Source organism: Macrotis lagotis, chromosome 4 (assembly GCF_037893015.1).
Source record: "Macrotis lagotis isolate mMagLag1 chromosome 4, bilby.v1.9.chrom.fasta, whole genome shotgun sequence".
NCBI lineage: Eukaryota > Metazoa > Chordata > Mammalia > Peramelemorphia > Peramelidae > Macrotis > Macrotis lagotis.
In genome coordinates, this window is record NC_133661.1 from 113,261,304 (window position 1) to 113,279,734 (window position 18,431).

Below are 18,431 nucleotides of genomic sequence, written 5' to 3' on the forward strand. Positions count from 1 at the left end.
TTTCTCTCTATCCTTTCTGAATGATTTGACCTCCATGGGGGAGGGTTCTGAAGGCACCCAGGTCTCCTGATCTCTCCCCTTCCCTGACTTACACAGTTCTCCTGTTTTCCATCTTCCCTTCTAGTCCCAGATTCACTTCTGTAGAACTAGAAAAAGATATTTTGAGGGTGAGCATGCAGTGGTGAAGAGTCAAGTTTTCTCTGGCTAGAGGAAAAACTGGGAGCCAATCCTGGTTTTGGTTCTAGCCCTCAATTCTTGTCTTGGAAGGATGAGTTGAGGAGATAAACAAGGAAGAAAGTTGATAAAGATTGGTAAAGATTGGTAACTGGCACTAGTGCCTGAAATGATTGACTGAGCATGCCCAAAGAATGATGGGGATGGGAAACTGATATGTTTTCAATTAGGTAGAGAAAAGAGACATTACTATCTGCAATTAAGTATGGATCTACTCCTTCACAGGAAGGATTTACAACAAATTCAGAGGAAGCAAAGTGAGGTATGACTCAATGTCCACTATATTAATGGTATGATGCAGAGCTTTGCATAGACTTCCACACCACTACTACTTCAGGCTGACAGGGTAGAGGAATACTTCCCCACTTCAGGCCAGGACAGGATCACCTCAGAATGCCCAACCCCCTTTCTCATAAAAAGATGCTGGGATTCCTATGTCCTTTTGGGGAGCTCCCCTCCCACCAGAATAAGTTCTTTCATACTTTTAAGGAGTAAGAGTTTGGGGATTACTATCCAGAACATTAAAAAATATGGAGAGTCCAATGTGATTATGGGGGTCTATCCTGGGGTTAGAAATATCTTAAGAGTTGAATTCCCAGGGCCTTCCCAGAGTACTTGAATTCAAATCCAGTCATATACTTATTAGCTGTGTGACCCTAAAAAAAAAACTATTGAATTGAATGGGGCTAGGCTAAGGCTGAGCCTGGTTTCTCCAAGGTAACTAGCTTTCCTAGACAAATCTGAAGGAAATAGAAAGGGATCATACACAGAGAGGATGTGTATAGGATTTGTATGTGAATATTTGTGGTAGCATGTGTGGCTGTGAATATGTTTATTAAGTTCACTGTACAATCATATGTACAATATGTACATATAATGGGCATCCAGACAACAGGGATTGAGTTATGGGTGGGTATAGTGTGAATATAGGGTAGATATTGAAGAGAGATCATTTATGCAGTATCTGTATGCACATGTAGTCATGTAGGGAAAGAAACTTCAACAGATGCCTGTCTGAATGTTTGCGTGTGTTCAAATAGAGCCCTCTTTCTGGACTTAAGACACTGTTATAGATGGAAGTAACTATAGCCACTATTTCCCAAGGCCGTCAGGCTTCACCTCACCTCAACTTACCTGTAAGGAACACTGATGCAACCTATAACTTAATAGTGTGGTGTTCAACACCAGATACAAAAATGAGAACATTTCTGACCTCAAGGAGTTTATATTCCATAGAGTATCTGTGTGACTATAACATGTTCTCAGAGAAGTAAAATCAAGATCTATACAGAATAGATACAAGAAGACAATAACAATTGGAGTAATCTGGAAAGATGCCCTGAAGGTTTGTTGATTATTGAATTTAAGCTAAAACTCTAAAGGGAAGTTAGGATTTCAAGAGGTAAGGGGTGAGAAATGAGAACATTCCAGGTTTAGGGGGGCAGACTATTCAGTCATAGAAGCAGAAGATGGCATAATTTGGTTGTAGCATAGAATATATGAGTGGGGGGGAGGATGTAAGCAGCCTGGAAAGAGATTACATTTTATCTTAATGGCAATAGGAAACAAATAAATGTTCTGTGACCCGATCAGACTTGTGCTTTATGCCTTATGCTTTATGAATATCAATTTGGAAAGGAAAAAGTCTGAAGGGTCAATATGTTGACTATTGCAATAGTGGAGGTGAGAAGAGGCGAGGGCTTGAAGTAGGTTGATTATGGTAAGAATAGAGAGAAGGGATCAGATGCACAAGACATTGTAGAAGGAAATCAAACCTTATGGTTTGACAACAAATGGGGGTGAGAATTGAAGATTCAAACATGATTCCTAGGTGGTAAAGTTTAGGTACTGGTGGGAATGGAAGTAGGGCCTAGGTTGCCAATTTAAGGATTCCCGCTGACCACCCTTCCTCCTTGCCTCCAGCCACCCTGCTCTGGGCCCCATGGAGTTTGCCCTGCTGAGTGAGGCTGAGGCCAGGAGCCCTGCACTGTCTCTGTCTGATGCCGGCACTCCCCACCCCCCTCACCCGGAGCACAGCTGCAAGGGCCAGGAGCATAGCGGTGAGTGAGAGGGTCTTGGCTCAGAGGCCTAGAATAGAAGGTGGGCCCTGGAGAGGGGCTTGTTGGGGTTTAGGGTGATCCTTGCAATGACTGGCAGAGGACACGGTGGCCTAGACATAGTGGGGGATCTGAGTGCTGCAAAGATGACTCTGCCCTTCCTCACTCTCATCCAGATTCGGAGAAGGCCCCACCTCAATTGCCCGGAGGGTCCCCAACGGAGGATGGTTCCCTAAAGAAGAAGCAGAGACGGCAGCGCACTCATTTCACCAGCCAGCAACTGCAGGAACTGGAAGCGACTTTCCAGCGAAACCGCTACCCGGACATGAGCACCCGAGAAGAGATTGCAGTGTGGACCAACCTCACCGAGGCTCGAGTTCGGGTATGCGGGCTATCTCTTCCCATCTTGGCAATTCTCTTCCACCCTACCCTACCCTACCCTGCCCTACCCTACCCTGCCCCACCCCGCCCCGCCCCTCCCCACCCCACCCCGCCCCACCCCACCCCACCCCACCCCACCCTACCCTACCCTACCCCACCCCACCCTACCCTACCCTACCCCACCCTACCCTACCCTACCCTACTCTACACATTAGCTCATCCTTCGCTGCCCACGCCCTATACCTTTACTTCCCCTTTCACTCACACCTGGACCCACCCGCCTCAGTTTCGCCCCGCCTCCCGTAGTTCCACCCAATCTGGTCTAGCCAATTGTCTCCCGGCTCCCTAACCCCGCCCCGTCTTCAGCTCACCTTAGCGCGATCCATTGCCTCCTTTCTCCCCTTTGCTTAGGGGGCGGGCGATGGGGCTAGGCCACAGAACTAGCAGGTGTCAAACATCTGAGGTCGGAGCGGACCTCAGGTCCTGACTGTAGGTGGCCTATCTACCGTGCCAGGTAGGCGAGTCCGTGAGCCCCGATTGCCTCGTCCCCAGGACCATCTCCAGTCCTCCTGGTCCTTTACGGCCACTGGACCCAGATGGCTCTGGAGGAGGAAGTGAAGCTGGGCACTTAGCCCAGCCTCCCCCCCCCCCCCATCTAGTTCCTGTGCTTGGCATCACCTCCCTGAGGTCACGGTCCTCTTCGAGAGCCCTTAGAAACCAGAACAGGCTCGTTTCCCGTACCCCCGGCCCTGTCTCTGGGTCTGTCCTTCCTGACCCCCGGGTCCCTCGTGTCCCCAGGTGTGGTTCAAGAATCGCCGGGCCAAGTGGCGGAAGCGGGAGAGGAGCCAGCAAGCGGAGCTGTGCAAAGGCGGCTTCGGGGCGTCGCTGGGCGGCCTGGTGCCTCCCTACGAGGAGCTGTACCCCGGCTACTCCTACGGGAACTGGCCGCCCAAGGCCCTGGCCCCGCCGCTCGCGGCCAAGACCTTCCCCTTCGCCTTCAACTCGGTCAACGTGGGCCCGCTGGCCTCGCAGCCCGTCTTCTCCCCGCCCGGCTCCATCGCCTCGGCCGCCTCCATGGTGCCCTCGGCAGCCGCGGGCGCGGCGGGCGCCGTGGCCGGCCCCGGGGGCCTGCAGGGCTTGGGCGGGGGCCCCGCGGGCCTGGCCCCGGCCGCCGTGTCCTCGGGGGCCGTGTCATGCCCCTACGCCGCGGCCGCCGCCGCCTCCTCCCCGTACGTTTACCGGGACCCGTGTAACTCCAGCCTGGCCAGCCTGAGGCTGAAGGCCAAACAGCACGCCTCCTTCAGCTACCCCGCGGTCCCCGGGCCGGCCCCGGCCGCCAACCTCAGCCCGTGCCAGTACGCCGTGGAGCGGCCCGTGTGAGCCACCGGCCCCGGCCCGGAGCTGTGCGCGGACCCTGCAGCCCGGCCTCAGGCTGCGGCCCCCCAGGGCTTGCTCTGCTTCACCCCCTCAGTCCTCCCAGCGCCTGGACTAGAGCCCCCCCTTAACCGGGGCAGCGGGCAGTCCCTGTTCCACCCCCAGGTCTCTAGGGGGCCCTGAGTGACAAACACCTCCCCCCGGAGGTGCCGGCCCCAAGCCTGAGACCGGGGAGGGGGCTGGGCCACTCCGGGCCCCCCCCCGGGGGACGGGTTTGAGAGACACGCCTTCCGCGTTCACCTGCCAGCTCGCCTTGGACCCTTCCAGCTATCTCCCTCTCCCGGTTTACAAAGAAGAGAAAAGAAATCAGTAAACCGGAGACTCCCCTACCACCTGCTTATTAATACAACCTGGGGTTCAGCCTCCTTGGTCATGACCTACTGTTTCCCCTCTGCCCCCGCCAGGACTCCTGACCCTGCTTGGCTAGGTGTAGGCATTCAACCCCCACTTCCCTGCCCCAATTCCCAAGCCTCAGTCTGTCCTGACATAGAATTGGAAGAGAAGCTATGGCACAGCTAAAGATCTAGGCCAGGGAGTGCTAGGAGGCCAGGACCAGCGAGCTCCGCCTGCCACCATCAATGCGGACCCGGCGCCACCCCGTGGCCTCAAGGGAAGCTGCCTGCAGATCTGGTCTCATCGTTTCAGAGACTGGAACAAGGGTATGGTGCAAATAAGATAGAGTGTGTGTATTTGTGTGACTCTTGGGAGTCACTGATCATAAATCTTGGGAGTGCGGTGCAGTGAAAAGAGGCTGAAGGACCAGGAAACGGAAGATCTAGCTCCCCAGTCCTGGATTGGTCACAATTTGATGAATTACTTTAACCAAGGGTCACTCCTTCTCTGGAGTCATTTCCTCATCTAGTATTACTCTCTCATTTTGTCTTCTTCTCCTAACATTCTATGAGTCTATAAAGAACATTTCTTAAGTGACTGTTTTCTATTTCTGTTCTGTGTGTGTGTGTGTGTGTGTGTGTGTGTGTGTGTGTGTGTGTGTCCCTAGTAATGTTTATGTTTGTCTGTATAGTGGGCTCTCTGTTCTCATGGTCAATGTTTTCTCTGATAAGTTCCATCTCAGCCACCGCCTCTGTGTTGTCCACAATTATCATTGGCGCTAGGGGGCCATCAGTGTCTGTAGGTTTGTCTGTGAGTCTATGGAAATCTGTATATTATTGTTCATATAGTTTTGTGTGGGATATTTCTTTCCACATCCTCTCCTGGATTAACCTCAACATATTCCTCCTACTCCCAACCATCAATGCCAAACTCTCATGCTAAACTTTCTATATAGGCAAAGCAGGTTCCACTCCAAAGAGCAATTCTAGTAGGGGATAGAAGGCACATTTCTTTTAGATGTTTAATTTTTAAAAATATAACAAGAAGAATTTCTCCATAGAAATATAAATAACCTCCAAAGGCCAGGGTTACTTCTCTCTGAGAGGACTAACTCTGGCCTCCATCTTCCCCAAGGGCCTAAAAAGGGGACAGTCTCTTTGGCCTTCACATTAAAAGCAGAAGTATCAAAACATGGGACTTTTTTTTTCTCTGTGTATATGTGGGAGGGGGTTTCTCAAGTCCCAACCCCACTCAAAAGGAGAGTGCATAACATGGAAATTTCCCTTTCCTCTCCAGGAACACATTTGAGTAGCAAGAGATCATACAGTTATCCCCAGAACTTGACCCTGTTCTTCATTCCCTTTCCTCAGGACTTTCCCATCACTGAAAGGTCCCCTTCCAGGGGAAAGGGGTAGTTAGCTCTTTTACTCCTTTAGATTTCTGACTTCACTGGCTTTTGGACTTGACCTTAGCCTTGATCTCAGCAGATCTGAAGTAGGCCTTATAAAAGTAATTCAGGAAGAGGGCAAAATAGGCAAAGTATATTGCAAAAGTCCAGAAGAGATATTGCTTAGAGGTGTGGGAGGCACAATCTTTGCGCCACATGAAGCTCAGGATGCTGACGGAAGCCCCAACAATCATCTGTGTGATCTGCAGAGTAGTGATGATCATGGACAAAATTCGGGGGGTTTTCAGACCCAGAGCCCTCACCGTGTAGTAAGAATACATAAAAGCGTGTACACCATAGTTCATGGTCATGAACCAGTAACCACCTGTGCCACCACTTTTGTAGGCAAACCAGGTGTACACCAGCACTGTACTATGGTGGAACCAATGCAAGAACAGGAGTTTCTGCTTCCGAAGTATGATGAATACTGTGTCCCCTGGGGGATGGGAAGAGAGGGAGGGTGAGAATCATGACTGGGAAGGCTTAAGACCTGCCCACTTCCCCACATAGCACTGGCTTTTTTTTTTTTTTGCTACTTGAGGAGTGGGAATAAGCAGAGAAAGATCTCAAAGTGAGAAAAGTGTTCTGGGGGTAAGGAGTGTAAGGTAAGAAGAGAGTCTATTATTATTACTACTCTTAATAAAAACATTGATGTAGCTCTTCATTTACAGACATTTTCCTCGCAACAGCCATGTCAGATAAGTAACACAGACATTATCATCCCCATTTTATAGATGGATAACCTGGATTTTAGAAAGATTAAATTCAGGGACATTTAGCTTCTGTGAAACACAACTGACCTTGAACCCAGATCATCTTGCAAGCAAGATCAGTGTTCTTTTTACGATAGTAACCTGCATCTTTTTACTATAGTAAACTGCATTTCTGGGAAGGGGGAGGGGAATTCTTAGGGAATTCCTAGGTGGGAAGGGAACTTCCATAGGAATTTGGCTGGTGAAAATTGAAACTTACCAAGCTCCACAATTTTGCTGAGTACAAAAAGCATGGTCCAGAAGCGTATAGTGGGGCTTTTCAACAAGTCAGGGTAGCAAATTGAAGTCTTTAGGCCCCCCCACATCAATAGAGCTCCTAGATATTTCCATGTCCTCACAGCTCCCAGGATGCTGAAACAGGGTTAGCCCAAAGTCAATAAGTCCTCTTTCTTTGACTGTCCCTGACTCCACCTCCCCCTTAAAGGGGAGTTTTAATGTACAAGGGTGAGAGGTCTTAAAGTTGGAACAGAGAGGTCTGAGATGTATGAAAACTCAAGGGATTCTGAGAGTGTCAAGAAATATGAGAATATGGATGTGGAGATTACCGCAGTGAGGAACTTCTCAGAAAGCATTGAAGGCTAAGAAAAATTAGGGACTTAGAGGGCAGAGAGGCTTGGAGCTGAGTGGAAAATGTTTTATGATATACTGAGGGAGAGAACTAAGAATCCCAATAAGGGACATGGTGGGCATTGATGGCCTAGGAAGTGGGAGAGTTTAAGATTTGTTCTGATTTGAAAAATGGGGAAGCTGTCTAGGGGCCAATACTGATAAAAGGAATTTGGGAGAATTAGGGGTCCAAGGGATAGAGGTGGGGAACCATAGGGAAATCTAGAACCCATGGGATATGGAAGAAGTTTAGGAAGAAAGGGACTAGGAGTCAATACCTGAAAATGGCAAGGGTGAAAGACCAAATTGTCAGAGGCAATCTTAGATTGAAAGCTTTTCGGTCCTTCATTAATCTCTGTCCCACGAAAAGGAATATTAGGTAGATCAGGGCGAAGACAAAGGATGCTGTCCTAGAAGGGTAAGAGAGATGAATTATTAAGAGAGTGTAGAAAATCCTTTTAAGGTTTGGAAAATGTGATCATCCAGGGAAGAGTTGATACTAAAGGAGTCTTGAGATTTAGTCATATCTTTCTTTATTTATCCCTAATAAATATTTTTTCCTAATAAATATTTTATTTATTTTTTCAATTACATACAATGGTAGTTTGTACCAATCTTCCCCCCGACCAGGCTTTGAGTTTTACAATTTTTCCCTCCCTCCTTTCCCTCTTCCCTGCCCCACAAAAGAAAGGTATCTGATATAGGTTTTTCATTTGAAACCATTAGTCATACCTTTTTTGAATGTTGAGGTATCCTCCTTATTTACACACTCACCAACATCCTGCTGTTTGTCCCCAGCAGGCTTCTTGTCTACCCACCTCCACTCTATGTTGGGGCAAGAAAGACCATCCCTATATCTATAATTTGAACCCTCTCCCTCCCTCCTTGCCAGGGTCAAATCTAGCTTTCAAGCTGCCTCAGAGATTTTGCTCATTAATGGCATATCTGTCCTGCTGTGCCACCACTTTTGTAGGCATTGGTATGTGAGGTGGGGGGCACTGGAGATAGGAAAACTGAGGGAGGAGAACTAGTGAGCAGAGCAGATATCTCCTCCTTTCCCAGTTCTCTGGACAATAGGGTATTCAGGGCACAAAATGCCAATTGTAAAGGGTGGCTGCTCATTCAGAGGGGTCAATCCCACCCTGGATTCCTGATTTCTAGAATTCTCATTTCATCTCCACACAGATTAATAGAGGGCTTTTCATACATACATATATGCAGACAGATACAGATATACATGCATTTAGACAGTGGGGAAAAAAATACACGAATCCATAGAGTGACTCCTAGTCCTGTAGGATAAGGTTCTGGAAAGCCGGAGGGGAGCCATATACATAGAAGAAGATTCTTTCATCAAGATTGGTACTAAACCTGGCTCTTAACTATCATCACCTGAGAGCCAAAACCACCTATAGTCCACTGGATTCCATGGCCTTTCCAGGAGGTAAGGTGAGAGGGAGGAAGAGAGTATGGAGTAGTGTAGAGTATGAGATTAGAGGAAGAGCTAGCCCTGGAGGGAGATGTGAGAAGGGGAAGCAGTTCAATACAATCTGATTCCCCGCTGGTTCTTGCTGTCCCTATCTTCTCTCTCAGCGATTCTATTTTTGTTCATCTTTCATCCAATTTAAGTATCAAATGGTCTGCTCACCTCGACCTTTACTCTTTTGGGGGTGAGTGGGATGTCTGTCCAGTCGGTCCTTGTAGGAGAGCTGCAGGAAAAATTGAGAACCTCCCTCTCTCTACACACGCTCTGTGGGATTTGGCCTCCCAAATGAGTTAACGATGTCCTTTTCCATCTCTGCATACTACCTTTCATCTCTCTCACTCTCTCTCTCTCTCTCTCTCTCTCTCTCTCTCTCTCTCTCTCTCTCTCTCTCTCTCTCTGTCTTTCGGTGTCTGTTTCTGTCTGTCTGTCTGTCTGTATCTCTTTGCCACTGTTTGTCAGCGGGGAATTGCCTCTTCTGAGAGGGAAAGAGGAGAGCAGTTCTTTTGCCGATTGTCTCATTCCCCAGACTTCTCTCCCAAGCCCCATGACCTGTCTCCCCAGAATGCAGGTGGAAACAAAGAGGGCAAGTCCAGACTCAGTTCTCCCTATGCAAAGAGTGCCCACCAAGACAGAGGCAAGGGGATTCTACTCACCAATATTCAGTCATCCAGGGTCGAAAGTCCAACATCTTCTCGAATTCGAAGGTATGGATAATCATCTCTTGCTGGAAGGAGACGTTCATTTCTATTTGCTTCAGGACCTGAGGGAGCAAAAAAGGGAGTAGATGCGCAGATAGGATTACCTGAGGGGACGCCTCAATAGAGTGTTCTACCCACTTTATGCGCCCTAGATAGGATGACCCTGGGAACTGTGTGGGGCGATGATTGCGTGAGACCTGCAACCGCGAAGCGCAGAAGAGCCCCAAATCCCGGCCACCGGCGGCTTTTCACAGTGGTATATATGCTCGCATGGCCAAGAAACGGGAAAGCGGCCCAGAGTCCGGCCTCCCCGCCAGCCTCGGGCTGTTGCCCAATCCCTGAGCGTGGGCCCGACTCTTGCCCCAGCCCTGGTCTTGACTCCAGCTCTCCGATTGGCTGCTCCAGTGGGGTACCACTCGGGCTCCGCCCCTCCTGGGTACATTCTGAGGCCCCAGTCTTTTACTCCGCCTCCGCCTCACCCTGCGGCTCCCAGAGGTTCCCAGGCCCCATCCCTGAATCCTGTGCGCGTCCGCATCCTGGTCCTCCTAGTCTGTGTCTGCACTCTCTTCCCACCCCCACACCATCCTGACCAAGACTATCCCTTTCATCCAGAACCCCTGACCTGGGCCTCGTAAGGGTTAATTACTGCCTCTCTGGCTCCTTTATCGTCTTTGAAGAGGTAACTCTTTCCTGTCTGACAGCCCGTAAGAGTGGAAGCAATGCATTTGGTACCTCTCTGCCTCTGAGTAAGCCTTGTGACCTGGCCCAGGGATGGGGAGGCCCATTCTAGAGGAGTATGGGAAGTCGGAAATGAGAAGTAGAATGATCAAAATCTCTAGTGACTGAGCCCACCCACTGAATGAGTATGAACCTGAAATTAGAAGGGTAAATTGGAACACCCCCCCCCCCCAAATTCTTAGGATTCTAGGATTTAGATCTGGAAAAGACCTTATAGGTCATTTAGTCCAACCCCCTCATTATATTCATTGAACCTCTCCCTTTGTAAGCTGCAGCAGGTAGCTAAGGATGTTTTTCAAGGGGGGTGAAGAGGAAGCAACTAATAGCTGCTTTGTTGTCAGTGTTGTTGTTTGAGTAGTTGTTGATGAAGCTTCCATATTTCCTTGATCATTTCTGAAGCTTCCTGTCCTCCTTGGAGGGAGGGAGACAGTAGAAAGGAAGATAATCAGGGTCACTCCTTGGCCTCCATCCTTACCTCTTCTCCTTGCCAGCGAGGTTGCAGGGAAGATAGGGTGTCCCTACCTCACCTTTCCTGGGCTCAGTAAATTCCTACTCCGTCAATAGAATCAAAACTAATCAAGGCTGTCCAGAGCTAGATTTGAGTTCTGAAGAAGGTGCCAAGGAAGCAGGTGAAAAGTTACATTACTTTACAGTTTAACTTTCATATCTCGATTAGATCATATTTATTTCTTCAAGTGCATAATCGCAATGACCTTGTGAAGGAGGAATGGTAGAGTTTATTATCCTCATTGTACAGAGGAAAAAAAGAGGGAAAAGAAATATCCCAGGGAGTCCAGAGTTTCTTTTACCAAAAGATGGGGGCCCTTGACATGGTGATATTTAAACAATAATTCAAGATAACACAGAAGACAAGGTAGTGGAGTAGCAGAGTGTAGTATAGTGGAAAGATGATAAATTGGGAATTGGTAGCTTTTAAAAAACCTAGACTCTACTTTTTCAGGGCCTCTAGTAGTGGGGCTCTCGATAAATCACATTTCTATTTTGGATCTTCAGTTACTTCCATTTATAAAATGTGAGAATAGATCTAGACAACCTATAGCTTATTTACCTTGAAGTCTTAAGACCTTTAATAACATGAATAAAGAATCAGATGTCACAAGGCCCAAGATGATTAATTGCCAAATAGATGAGCTTGCCTCACCCCCAGCAAAGTTCAGGGCACTGGGGCAAAAAGAGATTCATTCACGACAGAAAAATATGTCACTGTTCCCTTTCCTTCCTCTTCCTACTAGAGAATATTCCAAGGCAATGTTGAATCAATCAATCATTTAACATTTAGAAAGTACTTATGTACTGAACCCTAAGAATGCAGTGAAAAACCAAAAACAGCCCCTTTCTTCAAAGACTTTACATTTCATGGGGGAAAAACATATCTTCAAAGAGGTACATGCAAGATACCTAGCAATACTAATAGCTAGACTTTATAGAATCCTTTTGGATTTCCATAGTACTTTATTTATTTGTTTGCTTGTTTACTTTTCCAACTACATGCAGTGGTACTTTTCAAAAAATTTTTTTTGCTAGGTTTTGAGTTTTACATTTTTTTCCCTCTCTCCCTTGCTCCCCCCCTTCCCCAATAGAAAACAATCTAATAGAGGCCATACATGTACAACCATGTTAAACATAAATTCATTACACAGTATTTTCATGAATATTATCTCATTTTTTGTCCTTACAACAGCCTTGAGAGTTAGAGGCTGTAATTATCCTCATATAACAGATAAGGAAACTGAGACAAGTGAAGAGATTTGTTTAGGGTCATAGAACTAATAAAAGTCTGAGATAAGATGTGAACGTAATTGTTACTGATTCGAGGTCTAGAGTCCTATCTACTGCATCATCTAGCTGTCTTTAGATATAAAATAGATGGAAGTAAGTTTAGAGAGAATGGGGAAGGTGAAGTGAGGAGTGGGAGGGAAAGACCTCTTGCAGAAGGTAGACTTTGGGAGAGAGTTCCAGACATTGGAATATTGCAATAGAAGGTGGAGATCATATGTAAAGAGCAGTAGGTAAAAGAGTCTGACTGTAGTATAGAGTTTGTGGAGTAATGTTTGAGAAGGCTGGAATGGTAGAAAGGAACCAACTTTACAGGACAGAGGAATTAATATTTCATTTTAGATGGAATAGGGAGTCACAGGAGTTTACTGAAGGAGGTAGAGGAACTGACATGATCAGACCTGTACTTCCGGAAAATCATCTTGACAACTGTGTGGAGTATGGACTGGAATGGAGAGATTTTTTTTTTTTTTTAGGTTTTTTTTTTTGCAAGGCAAATGGGGTTAAGTGGCTTGCCCAAGGCCACACAGCTAGGTAATTATTAAGTGTCTGAGACCAGATTTGAACCCAGGTACTCCTGACTCCAGAGCCGGTGCTTTATCCACTGCGCCACCTAGCCGCCCCGAATGAAGAGATGTTTGAGGCAGACTTGTAAATTAGAAATTTATGGTGAATGGTGGTGAGGAACATATAGGAAAGAAGTTATGGACATAAACAGGACAAGATTTGGCATCTAAATGAATGTGAAAGGAGTGAATAGGAAGGGTTAAAGAACATACCAAGGGGGGCAGCTAGATGGCGAAGTGGAGAAAGCACCGGCCCTGGAGTCAGGAGTACCTGGGTTCAAATCTGGTCTCAGACATTTAATAATTACCTAGCTGTGTGGCCTTGGGCAAGCCACTTAACCCCATTTGCCTTGCCAAAAAAAAAAAAAATCTAAAAAAAAAAAGAAAAGAAAAACATACCAAGGCTTGGGTGACTATGAAGATAGTGGTGTCCTTGATAGTAATAGGGAAAGTTGATTTTTTTGGGAAAAGATTATGGGTTCTGTTTTGGACTCACTGAAGGTATTGCAGATGTGACAATGGCCATGGGCTAAATTCAGGAATGACTTAAGCCTGACCCCATAGAGGGGACTTTTAAAATATGTGCAGACATGAACTGGTGCTGAGTGAGATGAGCTGAACCAGAAGAACATTGTACAACCTAGCAACAACAAGGGGGTGATAACCAACCTTAATGGACTTGCTCATTCCATCAGTGTAACAAGCAGGCACAATTTTGGGGTATCTGCAGTGGAGAATACCATGTGTATCTAGAGAAAAAATTGTGGAGTTTGAACAAAGACCAAAGACCATTACCTTTAATTTAAAAAATTTATCTTATAAAGTAATTTTGCTATCTCTTATACTTTATTTTTCCTCCTTAAGGATATGATTTCTCTTGCATCACATTCAACTTAGATCAATGTATACCATGGAAATAATGTAAAGACTAATAGACTGCCTTCTGTGGGGGGGGCGGGAAGCAAGATTGGGGGAAATTGTAAAATTCAAAATAAATAAAATCTTTCTAAAAAATATGCGCAGGCATGTAAAACATTTGTCAAATGCTTGAAAAGAGAGAATTTGGAACTCATTTCTAAAAAATAAATATTAAAAATTATTTTTACATATAATTGGCAAAATAATAAAACATTAAAATATGTGCAGGATATTTATTTTGAGTCTTCAACTGTTCTTAACTTAAAGCATTTTAAAACATTTATTTTTAATAAATATAAGGCACTATAAAAGTGCTTAATCATGCTCCTTTTTTGAGTGTCTGGAACAAGGGATTGTCTATGCAGTCAGCACAGTCATACTACAAAACAGTAGTGTCTGGAGAATCTCACCATCTGTAGAGAATTCCTTTTCCATTTGGACTTTGTTTAGGAGATCTATCTGTTATGAGAGAAAGATAAATAAGGATCTCAAATTTGATCTCACATAGCTTTAATAATCTTGTCTCTTTGTTTTATGCCTTAATTAATAATAATAATCAGAGATAACCTACATGTTTGGGGCCATTCATTATTAAAGTTGACTGGCTTTAGAAGATATTCAGTTCTTCATAGAATTTTTTGCCTTATGCTTGGAAATAGATGTTTGTACATAAACTCTATCTTATTACAGTCTCGTTTTCTTTGATTTATGAATAGTATGATGAGAAATAATCTATGAAATTGAATTTTTTTCCTTGGATAAATGATTAAACTAATCCTGCCAATTCTTCTATTCTTTTCTCTGAAGAGATTTTTTTAAATAAGATTTTATTGAATTTTTTTAAAATCACCTAATTTTCCATTGTATCCATCCTTTTATTCTTAGCACTCCCAGAGTCAACTCATCTAATGAAATTTTTTAAAAATTAAGCAACACCAACAGTACATTGAAAAAACTGACAAAATATGTAATATTCCATATTCATTGTATCTTCTCATATCTCTTCTTTGGGACCAAACTTTTTTTGCAAAATTAATTTTCAATTGTTTTGAAGTTGTTGATCTTCCCATTTATGTTGTTGTTGTCATCATATATATTGTTTTCTTGGTTCTGCTTACTTCATTTTGCAATATTTCTTGTAAATCTTTTCATGTTTCATTGTATACATTATATTTATCAATTCTTAACTGCAGTTTCATATTCCATTACAATCATAAATTCACAATGTATTTGGCTAGTTCCCACTAAATGGACATCTATTTTGTTTCCTGGTCTTTGCTATCACCAAAAAATGGCTGCTATAAATATTTTGGTACACATGTGATATTTCTTCTTGTTAGTAACATTCTTGAAATTATATTCCTAGCCATGGAATCTTTGAGGAAAAAGGTATGGACATGTTAGTCACTTTTTTACTATAATTCTAAATTGTTTTCTAAAATGGTTGTACCAATTCTCAGCTCCACCAACAATGCATTAGTATACCCATCTTTCTACAAAAACTCAGAAGAGACTAGGCTCATTGTCCAGTTGTATTATGCCATCGGCTGCTTGAAAATTTTGCTATCTTTATCAAATGAACTAAGTGCATTTTTATTTTTATTTTTTGGAGTTGTTATTTATTTTATTTTTATCTAAATAAATGTAAAGATAGCTTTCAACAGTCATCCTTTTGCAAACTTTTGAGTTCCACACTTTTCTACCACCCTCCCTTTCCTTCCCCATCTCCATGGCAGCAAACACTTTGGTATAAGTTGTACATGAACAATCCTGTTTAATATATTTCTATATTAGTTAAGTTGTGAAAGAATAATTAGAACTGGGGCAGCTAGGTGGCGTAGTGGATAAAGCACCGGCCCTGGAGTCAGGAGTACCTGGATTCAAATCTGGTCTCAGACACATAATGATTACCTAGCTGTGTGGCCTCAGGCAAGCCACTTAACCCCGTTTGCCTTGCAAAAACTTAAAAAAAAAAGAATAATTAGAACTAAAGGGGAAAAATGAGAAAGGAAAAAAAAATAAATGAAGTTTTAGAAAAATGAACATAGTGTGCTTTGGTCTGCATTCAGACTCCATAGTTTTTTCTTTGGATGTGGATGCCATTTTCCATAACAGGTCTCTCAGGATTGTTCTTGATCACTGAACTGCTGAGAGGAACCGAGTTCATCACTGTTAATCATCATCTCACAATGTTGTTGATTTGTATAATATTCTACTGGTTCTTGCTCACTTCATTCATCATCAGTCCATTTAAGTTTTCTCAGACTTTTCTGAAGTCTGCCGGCCCATTATTTCTTACAGAACGAAATTATTCCATCACATTCATATATTACAACCTGCTCAGCCATTCCCCAATTGATGTATATCCCCTCATTTTCCAATTCTTTGCCACAGAGAAAGAGCTGCTATAAATATTTTTGTATATATGGTATTTTTTATGATCTCTTTGGGATACAGACCTAATAGTGGTATTGCTGGATCAAGGGATATACACAGTTGTATAGACCTTTGGGCATGGTTCCAAATTGCTCCCCAGAAAAGTTGATTCAATTCACAGCTCCATCAACAATGCCTTAGTGTCTCTATTTTCCCATATCATCTTTCTTTTTTTGTCATTTTAGTCAATCCAATAGGTGTGAGGTGAATTGTCATAGTTGCTTTAATTTGCAATTCTCTAATCAATAATGATTTAGAGCATTTTTATATGACTGTAGATAGCTTCAATTTCTTTGTTTGAAAATTGCTTTTCCATATCCTTTGACCATTTATCAATTTATGAGTGACTTACATTCTTATAAATTTGACTCAGTTCTCCATATATTTTAGAAAGGAATTTCTTATCAGAAACACTAGCTGTGAAAATTGTTTCCTGTTTTTATTTGTTAAAACTTTTTAATTTAATCAAAATTATCCATTTTTCATTTTATGATGTTCTCTATCACTTGTTTGATCATGAACTCTTCCACTCCCCATAAAGTCTGACAGATAAACTATTCTTTGATTTGCTGATTGGTTGTTGGCAATACTCTTTATATCTAAATCCTGTAGACTGAGTGCATTTTGAATATATTATCCCTATTCCCAATCTAAAACAGTTATTAGTATAATGGATGACTAATGACTGTTCAAAGTGCATTAATATCCTCAACAGATGTGATTCGTAGTTGAACTCTCAGGTTCTCTTCCAAGTCTGAGCAGATAGATAAAATTCATTTACCAGTTGTCAACATTTGCATTCTTCTCTGTTTTTAAAAATGGTTTATTGATATTCCTTTCTAAATCCACAACTGCACCCACCTCCATGTACCAGTAGAAACCTTCTCTTGTAACAAGTATATTTTTTGTTTCCTTTTCTGAGATGAGCAATAATGAAAGTGGATGCTTCCAGACATTACCTTGTGGATTGGAGAATTCTTAGGCTTAAAGTCCCCAAGAGAATAAGTTCAAGTATGATACCAGCTTTCCAGAGAAAGATTTCCTGAACAGTGTATTTGTTGCTGAAGGCAGCTGGAGGATGGAAGTTTCATTGCCAGGGACCAGAAGTTCTAATCCTTGACATCAACTTTCCCTAATATGGCCATGAGTTGTTCTGACACTGAAAGTAGTGGTTAAATAGAGACTTTCTTTTTTTTCTCCTCATTAACTTTATGGATTGTTTTATTCATTTGACCTACATGGTTTCTAACATGCTGTTTTCTTCAGCATTTTTTTTATCTCCTTGACTAAGCTGCTGACTTGGTTTTCATGTTTTTCCTGCATCTCTCTCATTTCTCTTCCCAATTTTTTTTGTAAGTTTTTGCAAGACAAATGGGGTTAAGTGGCTTGCCCAAGGCCACATGGCTAGGTAATTATTAGGTGTCTGAGACCGGATTTGAACCCAGGTACTCCTGACTCCAAGGCCAGTGCTTTATCCACTATGCCACCTAGCCGCCCCCCTCTCTTCCCAATTTTTGCTCTACCTCCTTTACTTGATTTTCAAAATCTTTTTTGAACTCTACCATAGCCTGAGTCCAACTTCTATATTTCTTGGAGTCTTTAGATGCAGAAGCTTGGATTTTGTCATCTTCTGAGTGTGTGTTTTGATCCTCCACGGAATCAAAATAATTGTCTATGGTCAGGTTCCTTTTTTTCTGTTTACTCATTTCCTCAGACTGTGCCCTGGTTTTGGGGTGCTTCCTGAGCTATTGAGTATTATTGGGATGCCTCCGCAAGGGCCTCAGTTTTTTCAAAGCCTTATGAGAGGCTCTGACTGCTCTCTTGGCCTGTGCTTTGGTCTATGGATGACCACAAGCACACCCCTCTGCCCTGGGGCTGTGAGGAGGGTCCCTGCTCTGTGACAGTATGGGGGCCCAGACTGTGACCAGGGTCCGAATATGGACAAAGCACAAGAGCCCAGGGACAGAGGAGAGACCTTAACAGTTCCCCCTCACCCCCTTACCTTCTATGGGCTGAGCACTCTGGAAGCAGCTACTGGGTGGCTCCCTGCTGAGCAGCTCTGTGGGCCTGCTTCGGTTTCCTGGAAACTGTACTGACATCCACACTGGGGCTCTGTGCTCTACATTCACTCTTGCTGAGGTTTTCCTGCTAATTTTCCAAGTTGTGCTTGGTGTTCCCTGGGTTGGCAGGTCAGGAAACTGCCAGGGACTCAGGCACCCGGTGGGCTATTCCGGAAGGAGAGGGTTTTTTTTTATTTTATTTGGCATTTTATTTTTCCCCATTTACATGTAAAAACAGTTTGTAGCATTCATTTTTAAAACTTTGAATTTCAAATTTTCTCCCTTCCTCTCTTTTACCCCTCCCCCTTTACCCTTTGAAAAGACAAGCAATAGATTATACATATCTAGTTATACAAAGCATTTTCATGATAGTCATGTTGTCAAAGAAAATACAGACAAGGGTCTGCTAGGTGGCATAGTGGATAAAGCACCAGCCCTGGAGTCAGGAGTACCTGGGTTCAAATCGG

General features: G+C 43.9%; 2 protein-coding genes across 2 annotated transcripts; one reads left to right on the forward strand and one right to left on the reverse strand.

Moving 5' to 3' along the window:
• Nucleotides 1–2,041: 2,041 nt before the first annotated feature.
• Nucleotides 2,042–4,165, forward strand: PITX3 (paired like homeodomain 3). The gene is made up of 3 exons (XM_074231912.1): nucleotides 2,042–2,294; nucleotides 2,468–2,673; nucleotides 3,471–4,165. The coding sequence occupies exons 1-3, from the start codon at nucleotides 2,177–2,179 to the stop codon at nucleotides 4,050–4,052; spliced, it is 906 nt and encodes a 301-aa protein (XP_074088013.1). The 5' UTR covers nucleotides 2,042–2,176; the 3' UTR covers nucleotides 4,053–4,165.
• A 1,282-nt stretch (nucleotides 4,166–5,447) lies between these two features.
• Nucleotides 5,448–9,669, reverse strand: ELOVL3 (ELOVL fatty acid elongase 3). The gene is made up of 5 exons (XM_074231913.1): nucleotides 9,588–9,669; nucleotides 9,405–9,511; nucleotides 7,544–7,675; nucleotides 6,859–7,010; nucleotides 5,448–6,322 (listed from the first exon to the last, which is right to left on the reverse strand). The coding sequence occupies exons 2-5, from the start codon at nucleotides 9,491–9,493 to the stop codon at nucleotides 5,886–5,888; spliced, it is 810 nt and encodes a 269-aa protein (XP_074088014.1). The 5' UTR covers nucleotides 9,494–9,511; nucleotides 9,588–9,669; the 3' UTR covers nucleotides 5,448–5,885.
• Between the last annotated feature and the right edge of the window lie 8,762 nt (nucleotides 9,670–18,431).

What these genes read in the sequence shown, in the direction of transcription:
- PITX3 (XM_074231912.1), top strand. Translation starts at nt 2,177, where the DNA reads ATGGAGTTTGCCCTGCTGAGTGAGGCTGAGGCCAGGAGCCCTGCACTG. An exon ending in CAAGGGCCAGGAGCATAGCG is followed by an intron (nt 2,295 to 2,467) that starts GTGAGTGAGAGG and finishes ACTCTCATCCAG; the next exon opens with ATTCGGAGAAGGCCCCACCT. An exon ending in TCACCGAGGCTCGAGTTCGG is followed by an intron (nt 2,674 to 3,470) that starts GTATGCGGGCTA and finishes TCGTGTCCCCAG; the next exon opens with GTGTGGTTCAAGAATCGCCG.
- ELOVL3 (XM_074231913.1), bottom strand. Translation starts at nt 9,493, where the DNA reads ATGAACGTCTCCTTCCAGCAAGAGATGATTATCCATACCTTCGAATTC. An exon ending in TTCACCCTTGCCATTTTCAG is followed by an intron (nt 7,011 to 7,543) that starts GTATTGACTCCT and finishes ACCCTGTTTCAG; the next exon opens with CATCCTGGGAGCTGTGAGGA. An exon ending in CAGCAAAATTGTGGAGCTTG is followed by an intron (nt 6,323 to 6,858) that starts GTAAGTTTCAAT and finishes CCCATCCCCCAG; the next exon opens with GGGACACAGTATTCATCATA.